General features: G+C 48.8%; 1 protein-coding gene across 1 annotated transcript in view; it reads right to left on the bottom strand.

Moving 5' to 3' along the window:
* Positions 1-17,730: 17,730 nt before the first annotated feature.
* LOC103350800 (cyclic nucleotide-binding domain-containing protein 2) overlaps positions 17,731-22,226 on the bottom strand; it is a 115,068-nt gene continuing 110,572 nt past the window's right edge. The window contains exons 15-16 of the mRNA XM_051820266.3: positions 19,462-19,509; positions 17,731-18,201 (exon numbers count right to left, since the gene is read on the bottom strand). Of these exons, the coding sequence (XP_051676226.2) occupies positions 17,995-18,201; positions 19,462-19,509 (255 nt within the window). The 3' untranslated portion in view covers positions 17,731-17,994. The remainder of the gene's footprint in view (positions 18,202-19,461; positions 19,510-22,226) is intronic.

Genomic DNA, 22,226 nt, shown 5'->3' with positions numbered 1-22,226 from the left:
GAGGGAGTGGGAGAGGGGAGTGTTGTGGGTGGGAGGGAAGTTACGGGGGGGAAGCTATTGTAATCCATAAGCTGTACTTTGGAAATTTATGTTCATTAAATAAAATAAAATATGTAAAAAAAAGATACTTCCGGATGGCTACTGCTGCCTGTTCTGCTTTATCTAAATCAACTCAACTCCCTTCATCATTTTTCATACCGCATTGTGACAATCTGGTGCATCCTTTATGTTCCAGAATGAACGTAGTCCTTGTTTTGATACAAGCCCATTTCTTAGGTTGAAATATAGAGACACAAAGAAAAATAGTTACAATAGTAGGTTAAACGTGAAGCAAACGGCAAAGCACAAGGGGACAGGGGACAGGGGACGGGTCAGAGCTGGGATGAGCAGAGGAAGGAGGATTCCCAGTCAGAGGGCAGAGCCGGAGGGAAGGCAGCGAGGAGGACTAGGACCTGCAGACCAAGAACAGGGAGCACTGGCATGCCAGTGTCTCAAGCAGTGGCTTAACTCTCCTCCAACACTAACTCCTCAAATTTGATTTCTGAGCAACCGGAAATATCCAGGTCTCCTACAAATCAGATGTTAGCAGCTCACTAAGAAAGCAACAGGACCCATGGCAACCGGATTGGGGGAGAAGAGGCTGGCTTTTGGCCCTTAATATCATCCAGCCATCTCCTATAGCCACTCCACATTCAAAATACATGTGTACAGTGTTTGATCTGATCAAATCATATTTCCTTAAGCTCAGAAGGTGTGAACAAAAGTGCTGTTTTATTAAGCACTGCTATTTTTCTTCGTCTTTCCGCATGCCATCATGGTAGAAATAGCATGGTTGGGAAGCGGACAAATCTCCAATCCCAAGTGCACTGCTTTGGCTATATACCTTTCCTTTTATTCTGAACTGCCATTGAAGAGCACAAAATGTGATACATGAGCTACTGAGTCCCAATCTAACCCGGCCACTGCTGGCACTGTCAGCCTCTCCTGGCCATGCGCAAACCCCGGCAAGGATTAGCAGTGGCGTGAGAGTCAGGAAGCCTACCAGGGCACAGGTCTGGGCTGTCCCATCCTGGACTGTCGCCCGCGTGCCCAGAACAAGCGTGGCCCATAGTAGGTGCTCAGCAAGCAAGTGGGCTCAGGCAGGCTGTGCTGGGCTCTGCCTGTGCTAAGACCCCGGGGCACTCTCTAGAGGGGCGATGAGAAGCCATGAAGTGTTTGCAGTGGGTGACGCCCTGTAGGCCCTGGGTTTCAGACACATCCTCTAAAGCATTGTGGGAGGCTGGACGGAGGAGCAGCGAGCCAGGGTCAGGAACTATGGAGCGCAGCTGCGGCCTACTCAGGCAGGAGGCAGAGAGGTACCCATTCTCACTGTTCAGACAGAGGCAAGGGCAGCAGGCCAGGCCTCAGGTTCACTCCCTTCTTAGGACCAGCATCTAAGGAGGTACAGGCTGTGACCTGCCCACTGCCCATGTTTTGCGACTGTTCAGTGCTTTGGACCAGTTCAGAAAGTATGATAAAGAAGAGTCGTGGTCAGCGCCGCGGCTCAATAGGCTAATCCTCCGCCTGCGGCGTCGGCACCCCAGGTTCTAGTCCCAGTTGCTCCTCTTCCAGGCCAGCTCTCTGCTGTGGCCCGGGAGTGCAGTGGAGGATGGCCCAAGTGCTTGGGCCCTGTACCCGCATGGGAGACCAGGAGAGGCACCTGGCTCCTGGCTTCAGATCAGCATGGTGCGCCAGCCGTAGCGCGCCGGCCACAGCGGCCATTGAGGGGTGAACCAACGGAAAAGGAAGACCTATCTCTCTGTCTCTCTCTCTCACTGTCCACTCTGCCTGTCAAAAAAAAAAAGGAAGAGAATCGAGAGTCGCTGGGTATAATCTGACGCGGCCCCATGGAATGAAAAAGCAAGATAAACTAATAGCACTTAAAGGCTTGCTTTGGAAGTTAGCAGTTTGAGCCTTTCAAAAGCACAGAAGGCCACAGCTCCCAGGGGCTCACAGAGCCATGTCACTCGGACCCGTCCCCCGGCTCCTTTTTGTGCTTGCCACAGGAGCCAGAGCACATCATCCTAGACATGCTGGGGACACCACAGGGCTGGAAGTAGGGTGGCAGGGGGAGGTGACAAGTGGTGACAGGAGGCGGCCCTGGACCTGGCAGACGCACACAGGGGGGTCCTGCCCACAGGGCTGCCTGCACATTCTCTAACTTCTCCCTCGCCACCAGACCTTTACAGTCAGTCAAGCAGAAATTCTATCAATTAGCAAATCCTTTGGTGGACAAATATCCTGTTAGAGAATTCACACAGTGCAGGCATTGTTAAAGTCGCGTCAGCCATTCTCGGGCCAGGGAAGGGCAGGCATCTGGGCTCAGACCCTCGGGCACAGGCTGACGACTTCTTGGAGCTCGTTTAGAAATCCTAGGAGCTTTTCCGGCCGGCGCCGCGGCTCACTAGGCTAATCCTCCGCCTAGCGGCGCCGGCACACCGGGTTCTAGTCCCGGTCGGGGCGCCGGATTCTGTCCCGGTTGCCCCTCTTCCAGGCCAGCCCTCTGCTGTGGCCAGGGAGTGCAGTGGAGGATGGCCCAGGTGCTTGGGCCCTGCACCCCATGGGAGACCAGGAAAAGCACCTGGCTCCTGGCTCCTGCCACCAGATCAGCGCGGTGCGCCGGCCGCAGCGCGCTGGCCGCGGCGGCCATTGGAGGGTGAACCAACGGCAAAGGAAGACCTTTCTCTCTGTCTCTCTCTCTCACTGTCCACTCTGCCTGTCAAAAAAAAAAATAAATAAATAAATAAAAAAAAAAAAAAAAAAAGAAATCCTAGGAGCTTTTCCTCTTCTGCTCTAAGTGGTGCTGACAGGACAGCTTGTGCCTGGTTTCCACCCCGAAGAACCTGGGACTAATGCAGGCAGGCAGTGAGTTCCGGACGCCAGCGAGTCTCCCAGGAAGGGCACTCAGGGGCTCTGATGAGCGGGATGTGTGAAGGCCATGCCTACACCAGGTCATACACAAGAACCCCCTCGGGTGGAAGATGGCACATAATTGCAGTGGCCATCGGTGCACAGGCACGTTTTAGGCAATCTTTGCAAGCCCGTGTCTGATTCCGGCTCTACTGCTAAACACACTGTGTGGCTTCAGACGTATCGCTGAACTCTGGGCCCGTTTCCTTTTGTGTAAAATGAGGGCAACATTTGCCCTGCCTGCTGCTCCAGGGTTCGGGGACGTCCAAGTGAAATGTTCTACCTGAAATTTCTTTGACTCACATAAAGCACTTGGAGAGTATAAATTACTACTGGTAATGCTTTGGCTCATCACCATTATCAATTTGGATGATTACTGCTGCATGTGTTACCTAACAAGGACAAACTTTGCAAGGAACAGGTCATCAGTAACATTCCCTTGCTGAGACATTAGTTCTAATAAAGCAGGCTGGAACGCAGAGCCAGACTGATTTTGAGCCTAAGAAATGGGCATTTTACTGTAATTGCTGAGAGGGCACCGATGCTGAGCTGTGGCAACATTCCAGCAGGCTGCACTCTTTCGCTAGAATTCCGGGACCAAGCTAATTTCTTTGGAGCTAGCTAATTGGTTAAGGACACGAGTTCACTCCTGCAGATCACTGGGTACCAATTAGTGCTAATTTTTGGCTAGAGTGGAAAATCTGCTGAAACTAACCTTAGGATATTTGATGGAATAAATGTAAAGTGATGACGCTAGGGACCAGGAATTTTAGAAAACAAGCATTTGGTATCCACCTTAGATTGGAGGGCCCAGGAAATTTCACTGTAGGCTGAGCCAACTGGGGGAGCCAGACAGTGAAGGCAGGCAGCTGGGGACTCGGGCATCTCTATATTTCTGATGAAGATGATGAAGAAACAGGCTTTTAAAAAAATTTTTAAATTTATTTGAAAGGCAAATTGAGAGAGAGAGAGACAGAGAGAGAGAGAATCAAGATCTTCCACTTGCTACTTTACTCCCAAAACGGCAGCAATGGCCAGGGCTGGGCCAGGCCAAAGCCTGTAACTGGGAACTTCTCCCAGGTCTCCCACGTGGGTGCGGAGGCCCAAGCACTTGGGTCATCTTCCGCTGCCTTCCTAGCACATTAGCAGGGAGCCAGATCAGAAGTGGAGCAGCCAGGACTCAAACCAGTGCCCGTATAAGATGCCAGTGTGGGGCCAGCGCTGTGGCATAGTGGGTAAAGCTGCCGTCTGCAGTGCCAGCATCCCATATGGGCACCAGTTTGAGTCCCAGCTGGTCTACTTCTGATCCAGCTCTCTGCTATGGCCTGGGAAGGCAGTAGAAGATGGGCCAAGTGCTTGGGCTCCTGCACCCACATGGGAGACTCAGAAGAAGCTCCTAGCTCCTGGTTTCAGATCGGCACAGCTCCGGCTGTTGTGGACATTTGGGGAGTGAACCAGTGGATGGAAGACCTCTCTCTCTGTCTCTACCTCTCTCTGCAACTCTGTCTTTCAAATAAAGAAAATAAATCTTAAAAAAAAAATAAGATGCCAGTGTGGCAGGTGGTGGCTTCAGGTGTTACGCCACCGTGCTGGCCCGGAGACACAGGCTGACCCCTTCAGGCCAGCATGCCTCCCCCTGGACTCACTGCAGGCCTCCTGTGGCCCAACTTTCCTGTATAACTTGCAGTTTGGGGACAGCAGGCGAGAGCAGGAGTTGGAAGACCTCTCTCTCTGTTCTTCCCCATCTGGAACTCAGACTCTCAAATGAATAAATATTGTTTAAAAAGTCTCCCCTACTAATCTGTGATGCCATGAGGGCAGGGATGGTGTTTCTACTGACAAGGTCCCGGAGCCTCGCACAGGGCCTGGCACATAGTGAGGGCTCAACATGGATCTACTGAAGGGAGGAGGGGAGGAAAGAGGATGGGAGGGGTCCCTGGAAATAGAAAGGTTCCAGGAGAACATATGAAGGACTGTCTTAGAGAGGAATGGTGGAAATAATGTTATTGGCACGGGGGACAGGGGATACAGCACCGAAGCAGTCCCTGTACTTCTGTATAAGAAACCTTCCAGTTCTGAGAACTGGCGATTAAACGAAACAAATCCATTTCCCACCATAAAATAGAAAAAAAAGGCAAGAAAAAAATTAAGAATGCACAGCATTGCGAATGGGTTTCCATCCCTAACTGCAGTCATGGTCACATATAACTTCACCAAGTAAGTATGATTGACTCAAATATTGGAGTCATTTATTTTTTCATGAGTCATAGCTATAATTTATGGAATGGGAAAGAGAGAATTAAATTACTCTTTTGAGGAAAGTAACTTGGAGAATTAAAACATGAACCAGCCCAGCACTCCAGAGCAGTTCTTCTTAGTGACCGTTCAGTACACAATTAGGTAAAGCCCAATGGAGTTTTTTTCCACTGAGTCCTTCCAAAGGGTACACAGATGGAAGGACAAAGATGAGAAAAATTCTGGTTCCGTTTTTCCAAGTTGCTGTCAGCAGTACAGGATGCCGCTTAGAATCAACCACTTCACCTTAACTTCAGTGTCCTAAAACCTGTGGACTTGTGATGAAAGAACAAAGTCTGATTGTAGCCCTCTGTAAGGAAAGTGGATGATAAACAGAAGGACCATGTGAAAAGAAGTCAGAGCTGATTCTGTGCTAAGAAGGCAAAGTGAACAATTTGCCGATACTTAATCTCTCTGTGTAATCTGCAATTGTATTATTTTCTCACTGGTCTACTCAGTTGTTGGTGGAACTCGTCCACTGTCATTGGACATTTTGCTGCTGTCACATACCTGGAATGGGCTGCCTAGAGACGGTTCCTGCTCAAGTTGTTCCCAAGACTCTCACGTCTGGGCAGGCCCTCGGGCCTTTGCTGGGTTTGTTAACCAGCCTTGGCAGTCAAGTCAATCCTAGCTCAATTCTCAGTTTCCAGTAGAACCACGGTGTCATCAGTACACTGTAGTATCACACCTGAGACCTGCACCAAGGCCATCCCTTCCAAGCCAGGACAGTGAGGTGGGTACAGACAACCAGGTGGTAGCATAGGAGGTAGAAACTGGGTCCCTTCTCAGGGGGAAGTGAACGGGGGTTGGCTCTTTTCCAAGACTGAGACAGACAAGGGAGGAGGAACTGGCGAGGTCCATCGCTGAGTGCCAGTTTCCCTTTGCCTGCAGTACTTTTGCATTGTTGAAACCATGACCCGACTGCTGGGCTACAGACAGCACAGCTGTGTTAGCCTCACTGTCAGAAGTCTGCAGACGCCACAGCGGCTACCACTCAGAGAAGTCTGCAGACGCCACAGAGGCTACCACACAGAGAACCTGTCGGCAATCACTGGCTCTCCAAATTCTAACACGTCATTAATTAGATGGATAATCTCTTCGGTCACTTGTGTTTTATGACATTTTAGATTACCCACCAGTGTGGGTGCAGGCAGTTCTAGTGGTTCCACTCAGCCTAAGCAGACCTGGCCCTAAGGCAGACTCCAATGCCTTCCGTTTTCCAGTGTTAGGTGGTGGGAGCAGTCCTCGATTGACATCACATCAATCATGCATGCAGACCAGTTCACTTAAAGTCTGTTCAAACACTCTGGTTTTCATCCAAACGTTCAACTTAATTCCATCAACCCCTGCATCTCCAATGTCCTCCCAATCTAACTCTGCCCCAGTGAAGACCTGGTCCTGGAAGAGTCTCTGCCCCAGATCACTGGATCCACACTTGTGCATACGGCCTCAGACCAACTTTTGCCTCAATTAATCTCTGTGAGCATCATGCAGTTCCTGTCACTCCCCCATTCGTGGAGGAACGACACTAGACCCTGCACTGTTCTTTTGTCTGCTCGTCTCTTCCTGGGTTTGCTGCTGGTCCTTCCCGGGTTGGCTGCCGACCCCTCCACCTCCGTGGAGGGGCGGGCCCCCTGCCACTTTCCCCGCTTCCGCGGAGGAGCGGCACACCGCCACCGGCTCTCTCGGGGGCTGCTCAGGTGTTCCTTCAGATGTTCCTGGTGCATGTTGTCTCTCTCCTCCTTTATAGTCCTCTTCCACCAATCCCAACTCTGCTACCCACATGCCGAGTACGCTGCTCTCCTCCAATCAGGAGCAGGATCAGCTCCTGCAGCTTATCAGTCAAGCTGCGTAGAAGTTTACTCCACCCCAGCGCCATATTGTGGGAGAGCAGATGCATAGAATAAGTCTTAATTCCAGTAACTTAGTCTAGTCTCAGTTGCTCCCCACAAGTTCCTGGTATTGTTTCTCACTGCCCCTTAGTTTTTCTCTTCTTCTTTTTTAAAGTTTATTTACGCGTTTAAAGTCAGAGAGAGAGAGGGAACCTTCCATCCACAGGTTCACTCCCCAGATGGCCATGATGGCCAGGGCCAGGCCAAGCCGAGAAGGGGGCCCCATTGCTCCCGGCCACCTTTGGTTACACAGCATCAATGCTTTTGTCTCAGCGCCATCAAGTCCACTCCTTCATCTCATTTTGCAATAACCACCTACAGATTCCCATCGTGCTGGAACCAGTTCCTCTCACCCTCAGCTCTCCAGGTTTTCTTTATTTCTTTTTTTGACAGGCAGAGCGGACAGTGAGAGAGAGAGAGACAGAGAGAAAGGTCTTCCTTTGCCGTTGGTTCACCCTCCAATGCGGCCGGCACACCGCGCTGATCTGATGGCAGGAGCCAGGTGCGTCTCCTGGTCTCCCATGGGGTGCAGGGCCCAAGCACTTGGGCCATCCTCCACTGCACTCCCTGGCCACAGCAGAGAGCTGGCCTGGAAGAGGGGAAACCGGGACAGAATCCGGCGCCCTGACCGGGACTAGAACCTGGTGTGCCGGCGCCGCAAGGCGAAGGATTAGCCTAGTGAGCCACGGCGCCAGCCTCCAGGTTTTCTTTTCAATTACTTTAATGTCTTTGGTATCATGAAAGCCCATATGGGACAGCTGAGATAGCAGATCTGATAAGGCTCTTGGCTGCCATTAGATCTGGCAGAACCGGAGCCCCCCCTAATCATAGCACTATGGTAACCTGGGTCACGGGCATCATCAGTGGGCACATTTCCTGATTAACCTAAGGTTGGTCTCATACTGCTGGCTTACGAAGCTGCTTCATCTGGGGTGTTCCACTTGGCATCTCCTGGGGGAGTCAGGCAGCTCCCCCTCACTGGATAAACTCACTTTACGGTGGCTGTCACGCAGTCTGCTGTGCTGGTGCTGCCCAGGAATGATCCCATGTGCCGAGGTCACATACGCTATCCGTGACTGTTCAACAGTGAGCTGTGGGTCCCTTACAAAGCCTCGCCGCTGCACAGAGACTGAACGACACTGGCCCTAAATGAGTCACTTTGCAATTAATTTTAGCAAAGGTTCTGGAGGAAGCTCGGGACACTGCCCACACAGACTGCAGTCTGAACCAGGCCCACTTCAAGGTCTGACCCAACACTTTTTTTTTTTTTTTGCTTCCATTTTAGCTGTTAGAAACAACAATAACCAAGGCATTGTGTGTGCAACAGGCTTACTACTCTGTTTTTCCTATGCATCCAATGAGCCAGTTCCTCGGTGGGCAGGCTACCACCCTCCCTCAATCCCCTTGGCAACCTTACCTTTGGTAACAGGTGGCAGCAAAGCCGCAGTTTCCTGCCCTGGTGGGAGGGGAGCCACTCAGGACTCAAAGGCCCCTCACCGTCCTGCTTGTCTCCTTTCTCTTCTCAACCACGTGTATCCGCGAGGCGGCACCAGTCTGTCATGTCCCGCCTCTCTGACACCCACTGAAAAAGGGAAAACAAGTAGTTTTTCTGTATACTCACACATTCCTTCACTTCCGGCTCATGTGTCAGGACTGTCCCCACACGAAGCACTCCCCCAGTTTCTGTAGACACAAACTGAGTGTCCTACAATCTAACCCAGTTCTGACCTTCTGCCCACAGATAGATTCACAAGAGCCCACAAGACTGACCCTACCTCATACGACAATCACAAGCCCAGGATGTCATGCGTACTTCTGTCCTGACTGCCCAGCTATTAGACAGAGGTGTCCAGGGGCTGGCATTGTGACATAGTGGGTAAAGCCTCTGCCTGCAATGCCAGCATCCCCTATGGGCGCAGCTTCACGTCCTGGCTGCTATACTTCCTATCCAGCTCCCCGCTAATGGCCCGTGAAAAGCAACGGTAGGTGGTCCAACTATTTGGGCCTCTGCACCCAAGTGGGAAATCCTGGCTCTTGGCTTCAGCCTGGCTCCGTGCTGGCCATTAAAGCCATCTGGGGAGTGAACCAGCAGATGGAAGATCTCTGTCTATCTCTCCTCTCTCTTTGCAACTCTGCCTTTCAAATAAATAAATCTTTTAAAAAAAATCAAAGGTGCCCAGTGTCAACTTCCCCTCCTCCTACAAGGATCAAACATTTGCTGGAACAGCTCAGGAAAACAGTTCAGAAATTAGATCGGGACCTAGAAGCAGTCCAGAAAACTCGATCAGTGGTTCATACAAAGGCCGCATTAGAGGACACAGTGAATAAAGATGAAGGGATGCACAGGGTGAAGGCCGCGCAGCCCCAAGCACAGGAGCGTCTGTTCTCGCATCCCGGGCCGGCCACCCTCTGGGCGTACGCATGCATCCTGCTCACCAACCTGCAATCGCGCCGTCCTTTCGGGTTTTCACAGGGCCTCAATACATAGGCGCGGCTGAGTCAATCACTGGTCACGGGATCAGCTCAACCTTTAGCCCCTCTCCTGCTTGAACAGTACAAGAAGACCAGCTCCATGACCCGGAGGGGGTTCCCAGCAATGGCCTCTGCACTGGCACGTGCACTGGACCTCCCTGGGGCCTCACCCTGGGACTGCACCATCAGCTCACCTGGGTCTCCAGCCCAGCGACCCACACTGAAGAGTGGGACTTGCCAGTCCCACAATCAACTCCTTAGGATACCTGTATGTCTGTCTGTCTGTCTCTCTCTCCATGCACACACCCATCCTAGTGGTTCTATTTCTCTGGAGAGCACAGATTATATAGATTTTGTTTGTTTTTAAAAAACATTTTTATTTGAAAGGCAGAATGAGAGAGAGAGAGAGGTCTTCCATCTGCTGGCTCACTCCCCAAATGGCTGTAACAGCCAGGTCTGGGCTGGACCAAGGCCAGGAACCAAGAATTCCTCTGGGTCTCCCACATGAGCGTCAGGGGCCCAAGTGCTTGGGCTAACTTCCGTCACCTTCCCTGGAGCATTAGAAGGAAGCTGGATTGGAAGCAGAGTAGCTGGGACTCAAACCAGGGCTCCAGTATGGGATGCCAGCATCACAAGCAGGAACTTAGCCCACTGCACAATGTTGCCACTCAGACTTTGTTCTAAGAGTGTTTCTAGAAGCAACAGAAACTTAAGGATGGGTTGTGGGAATTGGTTTCTGGCACTAGCTTTAATTGGATTAGACTTGGAGACACCGACGATGCTACTGCAGTAGAGAGAGCACTAAGAGGCCATGGCATGCTCTGACCACAGAGCTATGCATATCACCATCAGCTATTCCTATTCCAACACACAAGCAGCAGTGATCCTGGTGGACATGCATCTGACGCTTTCACAGACTGTCAAACTGACAAGTGTGGTACTTGACCCTGATGTCAGTGAGCAAGGCGGGAAAAGAAGAGGATGCGCTCTATAAATGACTGGAAAGCTCTGTCTGCCTTGCAAGGGACTCCTAGCACCCCAAAGCCACGTACCTCAGGTTACTAAAGACCAAACCCAGAATCTCATCCTGTGAGTGGCTGAATTAAAATGAAAACTGATATTTCCAGCCTCAAAAAAATGTTTGCTGTTGACGTGAGGGCACTGGTTGGGAAGGAGTGGGATGCTGATGGTTGGAACACACTATCAGTGTCCTTTGAGGCAGTTGCCTTGTAAGACAATGCCAGTTCCCAGGACCTGCCCCCACCACTCTTCTCTGCTTCTCTATGACTAGACACAAGTCCCAACAGGCCCCTAAAAGTGAGGTGTAAAGTGTGACCCCTGAGGGAGGGCATTACATGCTAAAACATAACTTGAGCTTCCTGATGTAGAGAAAGAAATCTAAGGAACATGTACGGGGATGGATATTGTGGGGAGCAACCCGGACTAGACTAAGTTACTGGAATTAAGACTTATTCTATGCATCTGCTCTCCCACAATATGGCGCTGGGAGAGGAGGCAACAGCTTCTACCCAGCTGCCTCTCACCAACTTGACAAGCTGCAGGACCTGCTCCTGATTGGAGGAGAGCAGCGTACTTGGCGTGTGGGTAGCAGAGTTGGGATTGGTGGAAGAGGACTATAAAGGAGGAGAGAGACGGCATGCACCAGGAACATCCGGATAACATCTGAGCAGCCCCCGAGAGAGCCGGCCGGCGGTGTGCCGCTCCCCTGCGGAAGTGGGGAATGTGGCAGGGGGAACTGCCCTTCCACGGAGGTGGAAGGGACAGTAGCCAACCCGGGAAGAACCAGCAGTAAACCCGGGGAGGGCCGAGCAGACAAAAGAACAATGCAGGGTCCTATGTCGTTCCTCCATGAAGAGGGGGAGCGACAGATATTAAGGGTACAGGTTGATGGTTAAAGGATCACAACGTTAGATGAGGCCAGATTTATTGATGTAAGTCAACTATGCCGAGATTCCACACGTAATGTCATGGCTCAGTCAGTTAAAAAGGACTCCAGTTGTCTGTTACCTGCTAAAACATGGACTAAGAGCTGCCCACAGCAGTTAGCTAGAAGGGACACATCTGGCTTGGTGAATTGTGGAGGATGAGACTCAAATGCTTAGGGAGACTGGAATGTTAAAGTGGACTTGTCATTCAAGACGTAACCACCAAGGGAAGGTCAAGAAGGCTGACCTTTCGCCAATATTGTGGGAAATACATTCATGAGGGGAGCACCGTCATCCCTGAAATTGCTCTTCTCCACGGGAACTGCAGCCACTGGACTGAGAGACCCAACGCCACAGCAGTGACTGGGTCCTGGTGCAGCAGGGGCCAGGTGACAGCACTCAGCCATCAAAGCCAAAATGGCCAGGGCTGCCGTAATGGACAGGAGAGTCAAGGCAGCAATCGTAGTAGTCTGACTCATGCACACCCACAGTGCCGGCTAGTTGGCCACAGTGTTCCTGGAAGTGAAACACAGATAGGAAGCCTACCAACTGCTTACTTGATTTGTGCAAGCAGAACATCTCTAGGTCATGAGAACAAAGGTTACGCTGATTCATAAAAAGTGAGTAATGAGTCTTCAATCAATTCCTAGACTTGATCCAGTTTACAGACGCAGAATCCCTTGAATGAAGGGGAGCTCAGGTACCACTGAAGAAGGACCCCCAATGTACCACCCAAACTTTATGTTAGTAATTCTTCTAGCCTTCCCCAAAGTTACCAGAGTAACTGTTGTTGGAGAAAATGAAAGAATCAGAACTTCCGTGGGCTAATAGACGCTGGTCTGAATAATTCTAGGAGACCCAAAGCGTCACTGTGCTCTACCAGGTCAAGTAGCAGCTTACAGAGGTGGGTGATTTAGGCAGTTTACCTTACGTTCGTCTCTCTGTGGTTATTCCCCCAGTCCAGAATGTGTAGTTGGAATGGATTTACTCAACAGCTGGCAGATCCCCATATTGGCTCCTTGGCCTGTGGAATGAGGGCCATTATGGTGGCAAAGCCAAGGGGAAGCCACTAGAACTGCTTCTACCTGGAAAACTAGCAAACCAAAAATACGTGCATTCCTGGAGGGACACAGGAATTGGTGTCACCGTCAAGGACTTGAAAGATACAAGGGAGGTGATTCTCACCTCTTCCCCGTGCAGCTCACTATTTAGCCTGTGCAGAAGACAGATGGATCTTGGAGAATGACCAGGTGGTGACTCCAATGATAGTTACTGTGCCAAGGGTGGTTTTGTTGAGCAAATGAACATAGCTCCTCACACCTGGTATGCAACTATTGATCTGATAAATGCTTTGTCCTCAACCCCTGTCGATACAGACCACCAGAGGCAATTTGACCTTAGATCGCAAGGCCAGAGACACACCTTCACTGTGCTACCCCAGGGTATGTCAATTCTACAGGTCTATGCCACAGTCTGGTCAGCAGGGATTTTGACCACCTTTTCCCCTCCAGACTATATCACACCGGTCCACTGCACTTATGATGCTATGGGGACTAGACCTATGAGCACGCAGTAGCCACTACTCTACTCGTTGGTAAGACATTTACATGTCAGAGGGTGGGAAATGACCTGATAAAACCCAAGGGTCTGCTATCTTGGTGAAAGTTCTGTTGTATTAGTTTGAAAGGCAGAGTTACAGAGACAGAGGGAGAGAGGGATCTATCTTCCATCCTTTGGTTCACTCCCCAAATGGCCACAACAGCCAAGGCTGAGCCAGTCTGGAGCCAGGAGGCTGGAACTCCATCTGGGTCTCCCATGCTGGTGGCAGGGGCCTAAGTACTTGAGTCATTTTCTGCTGCCTTCCCAGGTGCATTAGCAAGGCACTTAATCAGCAGTGGAACAGCTGGGACTTGAACCCAGTGCATCACAGGTGGTACTTACCTGCTGCACCACCACGCCAGCCCCAATCTTAGTGACGTTTCTAGGGGCCCCAAGGTGTGGGCATGCCAAGAAATCCCTCCTGAGGTGAAGGAAAGGCCGTTGCATCTGGCCCCTTCCGCAACCAAACGGGCACACACCCCACTTAGTGGGACTCTCTGGAGTTTGGAGGCAACGTATTTCTCATTTGGGTCTGATTCTCCAGCCCTTCCATGGAGTGATGGAACAGCTGCTAGCTGCAAGCGGGGCCCAGCACAGGAGAAGGCTGTCTGCAGCAGGTCCACACTGCTGTGCATGCTGTCCTGCCATCTGGACCACCAAATCCAGTAGAACCAACGCTACCTGAGGTGTCGGCGACAGACAGGGAGGATCTTTGCAGACCCTAGCAGGCCTCTGCAGTGAGCAGCAGTGCAGGCCCTTGGGATATGCAAGCAAAGCCCTGCTTCCTCTGAGGGAAACTTTCTCCTCTAGATAAACAGTTTTTGGCCTGGTAATGGGCCTCAGTAGGGACTGAATGCTATCAAGTTAGCAGGCAACCTGAGCAAGGTGAATTGGCTCTTATCTGGCCTGCCAAGCCATAAAGTTGGGTGTGCACAGCAGATTCATCATCAAACAGAAGTGAGTATGAGGCAGGGCCCAAGCAGACCCTGAACACACAGGGAAGTTCCGTGCAGAAGCAGCCCAAATGCCTGTTGCTCCCGTTCCTGCTACACTGCTTCTCTCTCGCAGGCGGCATCTGTGACCTCCTACAGGGGGAGTTCCTGATGGCCAGCTGACAGGAACAGGAAGCTCAGGCCTGGGTTACGGAGGTGCTGCAGGCACCACTGCACAGGCACCAGCGTGGGCAGCCCCAGCACGACAGCCCCTTTCTGGCACAACCTGAAAGACTGCAGGAAAGGAAGTTCTCTCAGGGCTGAACTCTGAGCAGTGTACCTGGCTGTTGTTTTGTTTGGAGAAAAACTGGCAGACACAAAACTGTATACTAATTTTTGGGCTGTGACCAATGGTTTGACTGGATGATTAAGGACTTACAAGGAATATGACTGGGAGGTGGGTAACAAGAACGTCTGAGGAAAAAGAAGTGTATAGACCTCTCCAAATGGAGGCAAAAAATTATGTCCTACATCATTCACGCACCAAGGGTAACCTCAGCAGGGAATTTTAACAATCAAGCAGACAAGATGACTGCTTTGTGGATACCAGGATATTAATCCATTTTTCCTTACTATAACAAAATACTGGAGGCAGGCTACTTTGTAGAGCAAAGAGGTGATTTTGACCCATAGTTCTGGAGGTGCAAAGTCTAGGGGCCTCATCATGTGATGGCCTTCCTGCTGGCAGCGCCTGAAGGACACGGGCATCACACAGCAGGACAAAGGACTCATGTGTCTGTGTGCCTCTCTCCCTCTGCTTATAGAGCTGCCAGGATTGGATCATGGGGGCTCCACCCTCATCACTTCATGTCCTACCAATCACTGCATGAGCCAGTTCTTTACGGCAGATCTCCATATGTGTATGTACATACATGAGGGTATATCTGTATATATACATATGAACATACATCCAAAAGTTAGCAAAGAATTAAACTTACCTTTAATTAAATCTTTCCAGAGACATTCAGAGGTATCCTTGTCCAGGAGTACTTAAAGTTAGTACTCTGTATCCATGAGTTCTGCATCTGTGGATTCAAACAACCATGGATCCAAAAATTCAGACAGAAATTATATCTATACTGCAGAGGTATAGACTTTTTGGCCATTATCCCATAAACAATACAGTATAACAACTCTTTATATAGCATTTACAGGCTACCTCAAAAAATTGTGGGAAAAATGGAATTAAAAGATAAGCTTTGTGTGGTACAAGAAATTTTGAAATACCTTCTGGGGCCAGTGCTATGGCACAGTAGATTAATCTTCCACCTGTGGTGCCAGCACCCCCTGTGGGCGTTGGTTCTAGTCCTGGCTGCTCCTCTTCCGATCCAGCTCTCTACTATGGCCTGGGAAAGCAGTAGAAGATGGCCCAAGTCCTTGGGCCCCTGCACCCACGTGGGAGACCTAGAAAAATCTCCTGGCTTCTGGCTTTGGATCGACCCAGCTCCGGTCATTGCAGCCATCTGGGGAGTGAACCAGTGGATGGAAGACTTTTTCTCTAGGCCTCTCCCTCTCACTGTCTCTAACTCTGCTTCTCAAAATAAATAAAATCTTTTAAAAAATAAAAATTAGCTGATCAAGTCACTGTTTCTCATAGTGTCCATTTCATTTCAACAAGTTTCCCCTTTGGTGCTCAGTTAGTTGTCACCGATCAGGGAGAACATATGATATTTGTCCCTTTGGGACTGGCTTAATTCACTCAGCATGATGTTTTCCAAATTCTAAAAAAGAAATACATGTAGTTTCTTTCAAAGATTTTATTTATTTATTTGTGAGGCAGAGTTACAGACAGTTAGAGGGAGAGACAGAGAGAAAGGTCTTCCCTCCATTGGTTCACTCCCCAGTGGCCGCAATGGCCAGAGCTGCACAGATCCAAAGCCAGGAGCCAGGAGTTTCTTCCAGGTCTCCCACACAGGTGCAGGGGCCCAAGGACTTGGGCCATCTTCTACTGCTTTCCCAGGCCATAGCAGAGAGCTGGATAGGAAGAGGAGCAGCCGGAACTTAGAACTGGCGCCTATATGGGATGCGGTTGCTGCAGGTGGAGGATTAACCTACTGTGCCACAGTGAAGGCCCCACAGGCAGTTTATAATATTATGTATTTCCATGAACTTTTGGAAGCTCCTGTGTATTCATAAATTTCAAAAATTTTTGTGCTAACATAAACTTATCTTTTAATGCTGTTTTCTATGAACTTACTAAAGTACCCTCATATTAGGTATTGTAAAGAGAGTAGAGATGAATTAAGGTATTTGAGAGGGTGTGTGGAGTGTTCCATGCCAATAGCACACCATGTTACATACGGGACTTGAGCACTGGCAGATTTCAGTATCCATGGTGGAGGCGTGGGTCCTAACCAGTCCCCCACAGATAGTGGAGGGATGACTACACTGCAACTTTCATGTATGCTTTTTAATTATTTAAAAACAAGAAGTTGAACATTGCACTGGGAGGCTATTTATTTTTTAACTAACAAAATTCAAGATTCTCGATTTACCTGGCATTTTGCATTTTGGGCTGGGATTCTCTTACTTTGCATTCCATTGAAATGAGAACTCAAGTCAGGCTCAGGGTTAGGTAAGTCATGTGGTGGGTGCTTATCTCAGGTAGCAGGTGTGAGGAAATGGGGAGAGTCAGAGAAGGAGACACTCCCAGAACACACTATCGGTTGATCTCTCACTGGAGGCATCTGGACTCAGTAGTGCGGGGACAGGGGCAGTCACTGTCCACACTGCTCCAGGTGCGGTCTATGTGATGGCAGGTCATTTCCAAGATTAAGTGAAAAAAACCTACTAATCCTTTGGGGGTACTGTTTCTTTCTCTTTTAGAATGCTAACTCTTGGGGGAAGCTGCAGGGTGAGGAACCATGAGGAAGGGACCCAGGGGCAATGTGAGGCCTCCTCCATGGGAGCCTCCCACCCTAGTCATGCCTCAGATGACTGCGGCCTTGGCTCCCATGTGGACTGCAGCACCATGGGAGACTGAGCCGGGGCACCCCGCTGAGCTCCTCCATGATTCCCACAGACACTGTGAAATAAGAAATGTTGGTGACTTCAGACCACTGGTTGAAGTCACTTGTATACAGCAGCAGGTAATGAGCGCACGATGCTTAGGGGAACGACCTTAGAAGTCAAAGACGGAGGCACTGGGGCACTGACCCACACAGCCCCATTCCCACTTTGGAGGGGGGATGCTGCTGACAGCCAGAGCTGACCATCACAGCTGAAATCAAAGGTGGGCTAGGACAGACCCAGACAAGCACCCGCTGCAGGATCTAATGATAGTTTTATCTCTAACTCTGTCAGACAAGATACGGGTTGTATACTTGCGTAATACGAAGCTCCCTTTAGGATCTTTTCCCTCTTTATTTGCCCTGTTAGTCTTTCAAAGCCGGCAAACTTCATCCTGCAGAAACAGTAACCCAGGCAGAAATAGGATTTCTAAGGCTTTGTGTTTTCTGATTAAAATAGTATTCTGTTACTAAAATAGTTTTGAAAATTGAGTTCTAGCCAAAGAAGCAAGTTTTTAGAAAAGTATGAAAAAGTACAGCATTACAGATGACCATTAAATTTTATGACTTCTTATGCTATGGATATACACAATTTTATTTAAATTGTATTCATCACTTTTACAGCCTGTTTTTATCACTAACAACTTCCCATGTAAAGCTATATTACTCAATAACTAAAATTTGAATACATTATCTAATGAGAAACAACATAACTTATCAGGTTTGGATGGGGTAGGAAGTCAGCAGCTGGAGCTTTGAGCAAATTAGGGTGTGGCATCCGTTACTTATGCAACAGTAAACAGACCCTATTCCCTGGGCCCTACAGAGGTGCCACTCAAATTCAGACTTTGCTTCCTCTCTTCAGGTACGGTTCCAAGAGTCTGGCCTTGTAAGCTTCCCACGCTTGGTGCTCGACCACGTGCTTCCGGATGGCCTCCACTGAGGGGTAGGCACACACCGACTCCAAGGCTGTTCTCCTGGTTTCAGTGCTGGCTTCTGCTAGAAACACGGTTCTGGGAATAAAAATGCATTCTGCTCCCCCACTGATCTGAAACAGAGAATAAACACACAGATGTTCTGCTGTTCAAGAAACAAAGGAAACTCAGTGCAGGGTCAAACCTGGACCCCAACGCCTGCCCCGCCCCCGGGGCCTGATCAGCAGACATGGATGAGCACAGGAGGAGTGGGGACTGGCTGCTCTACCTGGAGAGCAGGGTGGTGACTGTGAAGTCATCGGGGAGCATCTAGTCCTGACATCACTTCTTACCAATGCCTGAAGAGACGGCAGAAGGGCTATGGAAGGATCACATAAGAAAATAGGAACCCCCCAAATGGAACAAACCACGCCCTGTTTATGTGTAAGACATGCCACAGTTACATGTGGCATGGCAGGTGGAGCCGTTTCCTGTGACTCCAGCATCCCATGTGGGCGCCAGTTTGAGTCCTGGCTGCTCTGCTTCCGATCCAGCTCCCTCCTAACATGCCTGGGAGGGAAGTAGAGGATGGCCCAAGTGTTTGGGCCCCTGCACCCATGTGGGAGATTCAGAGGAGGCTCCTGGCTTGGCCTGGCCCAGCCTTGGCCATTTGGGGAGTGGACCAGAGGATGGAAGACCTCTCTTTCTGTGTCTCCCACTTTCTCTGTAACTCAGCCTTTCAAATAAAAAAATAACAAATAAATCTTTTTTAAAAAAACCAGTAAAAAGCAAATAAAATCCCAAGGCAAATTTAAAAATTTTTTAATTCTGTTAAAAATGTTTCAAGGGGCCAATGCTGTGGTATAGCAGATAAAGCAGCCACCTACAGCACTTGCATCCCATATGGGCACTGGTTCAAGTCCTGGCTGCTACACTTCTGATCCAGTTCTCTGCTAATGTACCTGGGAAAGCAGTAAAAGACGGCCCAAGTGCTTGGGCCCCTGCACCCACATGAGAGACCCAGAAGAAGCTCCTGGCTTTGGATAGGCCCAGCTCCGGCTGTTGCAGCCATTTGGGAAGTGAATAGTGGATGGAACATACACCTTTCTCCCTGCCTCCCTCCCTCTCTCTCTCTCTCTCTCTCTTTCTCTCTCTATGCCTCTCTGTAACTCTGCCTTTCAAATAAATAAATACATATTTAAAGAAAATGTTTCAAAAATTCTGATTCCAAAGTGTTGTTCAATTTCCATGAGTCTCTTTGGATTTCTACATCGTAGGGTGCTGCTAGGAATACTCTGTCCTGTTTGTGAGCTCAGCATTAACCAAGCAGACCTAAAATACGGCTTTTCAGCAAAGGATTCAGAGAACACTTCAGGAAAAAGATGTTTTCTTACCAGACACAGTTGAAGATCACATGACTTGTCCAGTGTTTCTACTAAACCCTACAATTTTAAGAGAACCCAAGTTACTAAATATCAAAGGTACCTTTTATCAATTAAACTAAGAGACCAGAAAAATCAGAGTCACTGATTTTTTTTATTAATTTCACTGTAGCAGTGGGCCTACATGTGACTCCTAAGCTGTCAAATGAGATGCCTACAAACTATGCCATGTATTCTAAATCTGCATAAAGTTAGAATAGAATACAAGGGGACTTCACTTAAAAAATTCATGGAAAATGCATGGATTCCAAAAAATATTGCACCAAAATAAACTTATCTTTTAATTCCATGTTCATGAATATCTGAAAGTCCCCTCATAGTCGCAAGGAATAAGCTACAATACCAATTAAAGCATCACTTAATATATGGAAGGATGAGCTGGCACCACGGCTCAGTAGGCTAATCCTCCGCCTTGTGGCGCCAGCACACCGGGTTCTAGTCCTGGTCGGGGCACCGGATTCTGTCCCGGTTGCCCCTCTTCCAGGCCAGCTCTCTGCTGTGGCCCAGGAGTGCAGTGGAGGATGGCCCAAGTCCTTGGGCCCTGCACCCGCATGGGAGACCAGGAGAAGCACCTGGCTCCTGGCTTCGGATCAGCGCGGTGCACCGGCCGCGGTGGCCATTGGAGGGTGAACCAATGGCAAAAGGAAGACCTTTCTCTCTGTCTCTCTCTCTCTCACTGTCCACTCTGTCTGTCAAAAATAAAAAATAAAAAAAAAATATGGAAGGATGATAACCTATTCTGTTAAGAAATATGTCCTGATGGCAAAAGTGAAGGATTAGTAACTTTTGGGATGGTGGGACCTGTGCTGGGATGTGCAGGGTGGAGGTGGCCTTGCTCAGGAAGGCGGATGAATTCCCACTTACTCAGCAACTGGTGCGCATGAGTGCTGGCTTCCACCTCACACATGACTATCACTCCTTAATTCATGAGATAAATCTGTACATTTTTCTTAAGTTCTGAAACTCAGAACTGGTCAGTTCATTAATAAATATTCAACACTGAGCTTTCACTTCCTTACAGGAAAGCAAACATACAACAAAAAGCTCATAATAATTATCTCTCTTCCTTCCATAAAAGATCTCAACTGCTGGTGGCACATATAATACACATTTCATATTCCCTGTTTTGAAGATAGGTCTTATTCTTATTTAAGTTTACGCACATCATCACAGCTTATTTGTTTTCATATTCTTTGCCTCTTCATGGGAAAACCTTGACATTGCTATAAGAAAAGGAGTTTTGGAATCAAATCTTAGTTCTGCAACTTACTATGCAAGGGACATGAGGTCACTGAATCCTTAACTTCTGGGGCCCAGTATTTTGTTTGAGAATTTGTGAAAGGGGGTAGTAGTTACACAGTCATTGCAAAGGTCGAATGAGAAAACACGAAATTCCTTGTATAATTCCCCTATATTAATTCCTGAGTAAATGGGAACCTCCTCTTTTCGTATGCAGGAGACAGCATCCCTTATCTGAAGGTTGATATTTAGGCTATGAGAGCATATGCGAAAATTCATTAAAATGATTTTGACCACATAGATGCAAAGTAAAGGTTAAATACAGTATGTATCAGACTTCTACAGCAGCTCTGAGAGGACTGCAGAATTTAATCTTTGTCTCACTGCTCCAGAGCTCATCAAGAGCAGAGTCAGTCTAAAGGCCAGAGGCGGCCAAAAGAGCACCATTTCTGCATCTCTGTCGGAGCCTCAGCTGTTAGGATGCAGCGAAATGACAACACGCAAAGGCCACAGTCAGTCACCTCACTCCCTCGGCGACCACTGTAGTTCTAGGAAAAGGCATTTCTTACTTGAGGTCTGCGGTGAGTGGTGACAAGCCACCTGAGTTTCTGAAAAGCATTTTACAGAACATGATGGGCAGTCAGCAGACACTTACCGAGGATGGTGACCCTATGCTATGGGAAAGGTGTGTGAGATGTGGTCTTTGCCTTCAAGAACCCCTCTCTTTAGGAAGGTGACACCTGCTCTTTGCATTGATCAAACTGCATTTTGAAAATTACAAGGATCTTTCTTTTTTAACGAGTTAAACTCACGTAAGGAAGGACCCGATCTGTTTTGCATACTCAATGTGCACCAGGCAGGAGGGGAGATACATTATTTCAGTTCATGTTCACATCAGTGCAGTGAAGTGGATACAGTTTCCGTTTTGGAGGTGAGGAGACAGAGGCTCACACAGGTGAGGTGACTTGGATCAGGTCATAGACCCAGGGAGTGACAGTTACGACAAGGCATCACAGATACCTCTGGATCCAGTATCCTGCTACTTTCACTACCACTGGGCTGACAGTGAGAATGGAAGGGCAGAAATCCTGTGCAGCCTATACTGAAGGGAGCATCTGCACACTTCTGTAATTTCTTGGCTATGGGTGGTATTAATACCATTACATTATTAACAAAACTGTAGGGATCCCTGCCTGAATTTTAATGAAATCTTTCATAAATGAGATAAGGTGGGAGCATGAGGAAACAGAAATCCAATTAAGTCTATCACAAGAATCAGATTAGTTTCATCCACCTATTTAAGAGGACTCAGCTCAGTAATTTAGATAAATATACAACTGTCTGTTACACACAATGTTTTAAATGTTGGCATTTTAAGTTTAGAAGGCACCACTGTGGAGCAGGAAAAGCATCAGGTGTGCCCCAGACTACTGGGGTCTGAGCTTGGGAAACCCACCTAATCACCTTTCATGCTGCAG

This window comes from Oryctolagus cuniculus, chromosome 8, assembly GCF_051225735.1.
Source record: "Oryctolagus cuniculus isolate XC-2025 breed Fujian yellow rabbit chromosome 8, ASM5122573v1, whole genome shotgun sequence".
NCBI lineage: Eukaryota > Metazoa > Chordata > Mammalia > Lagomorpha > Leporidae > Oryctolagus > Oryctolagus cuniculus.
The sequence above is the reverse complement of the archived record's forward strand: the minus strand, read 5'-3'. Positions and strand labels throughout refer to the sequence as shown.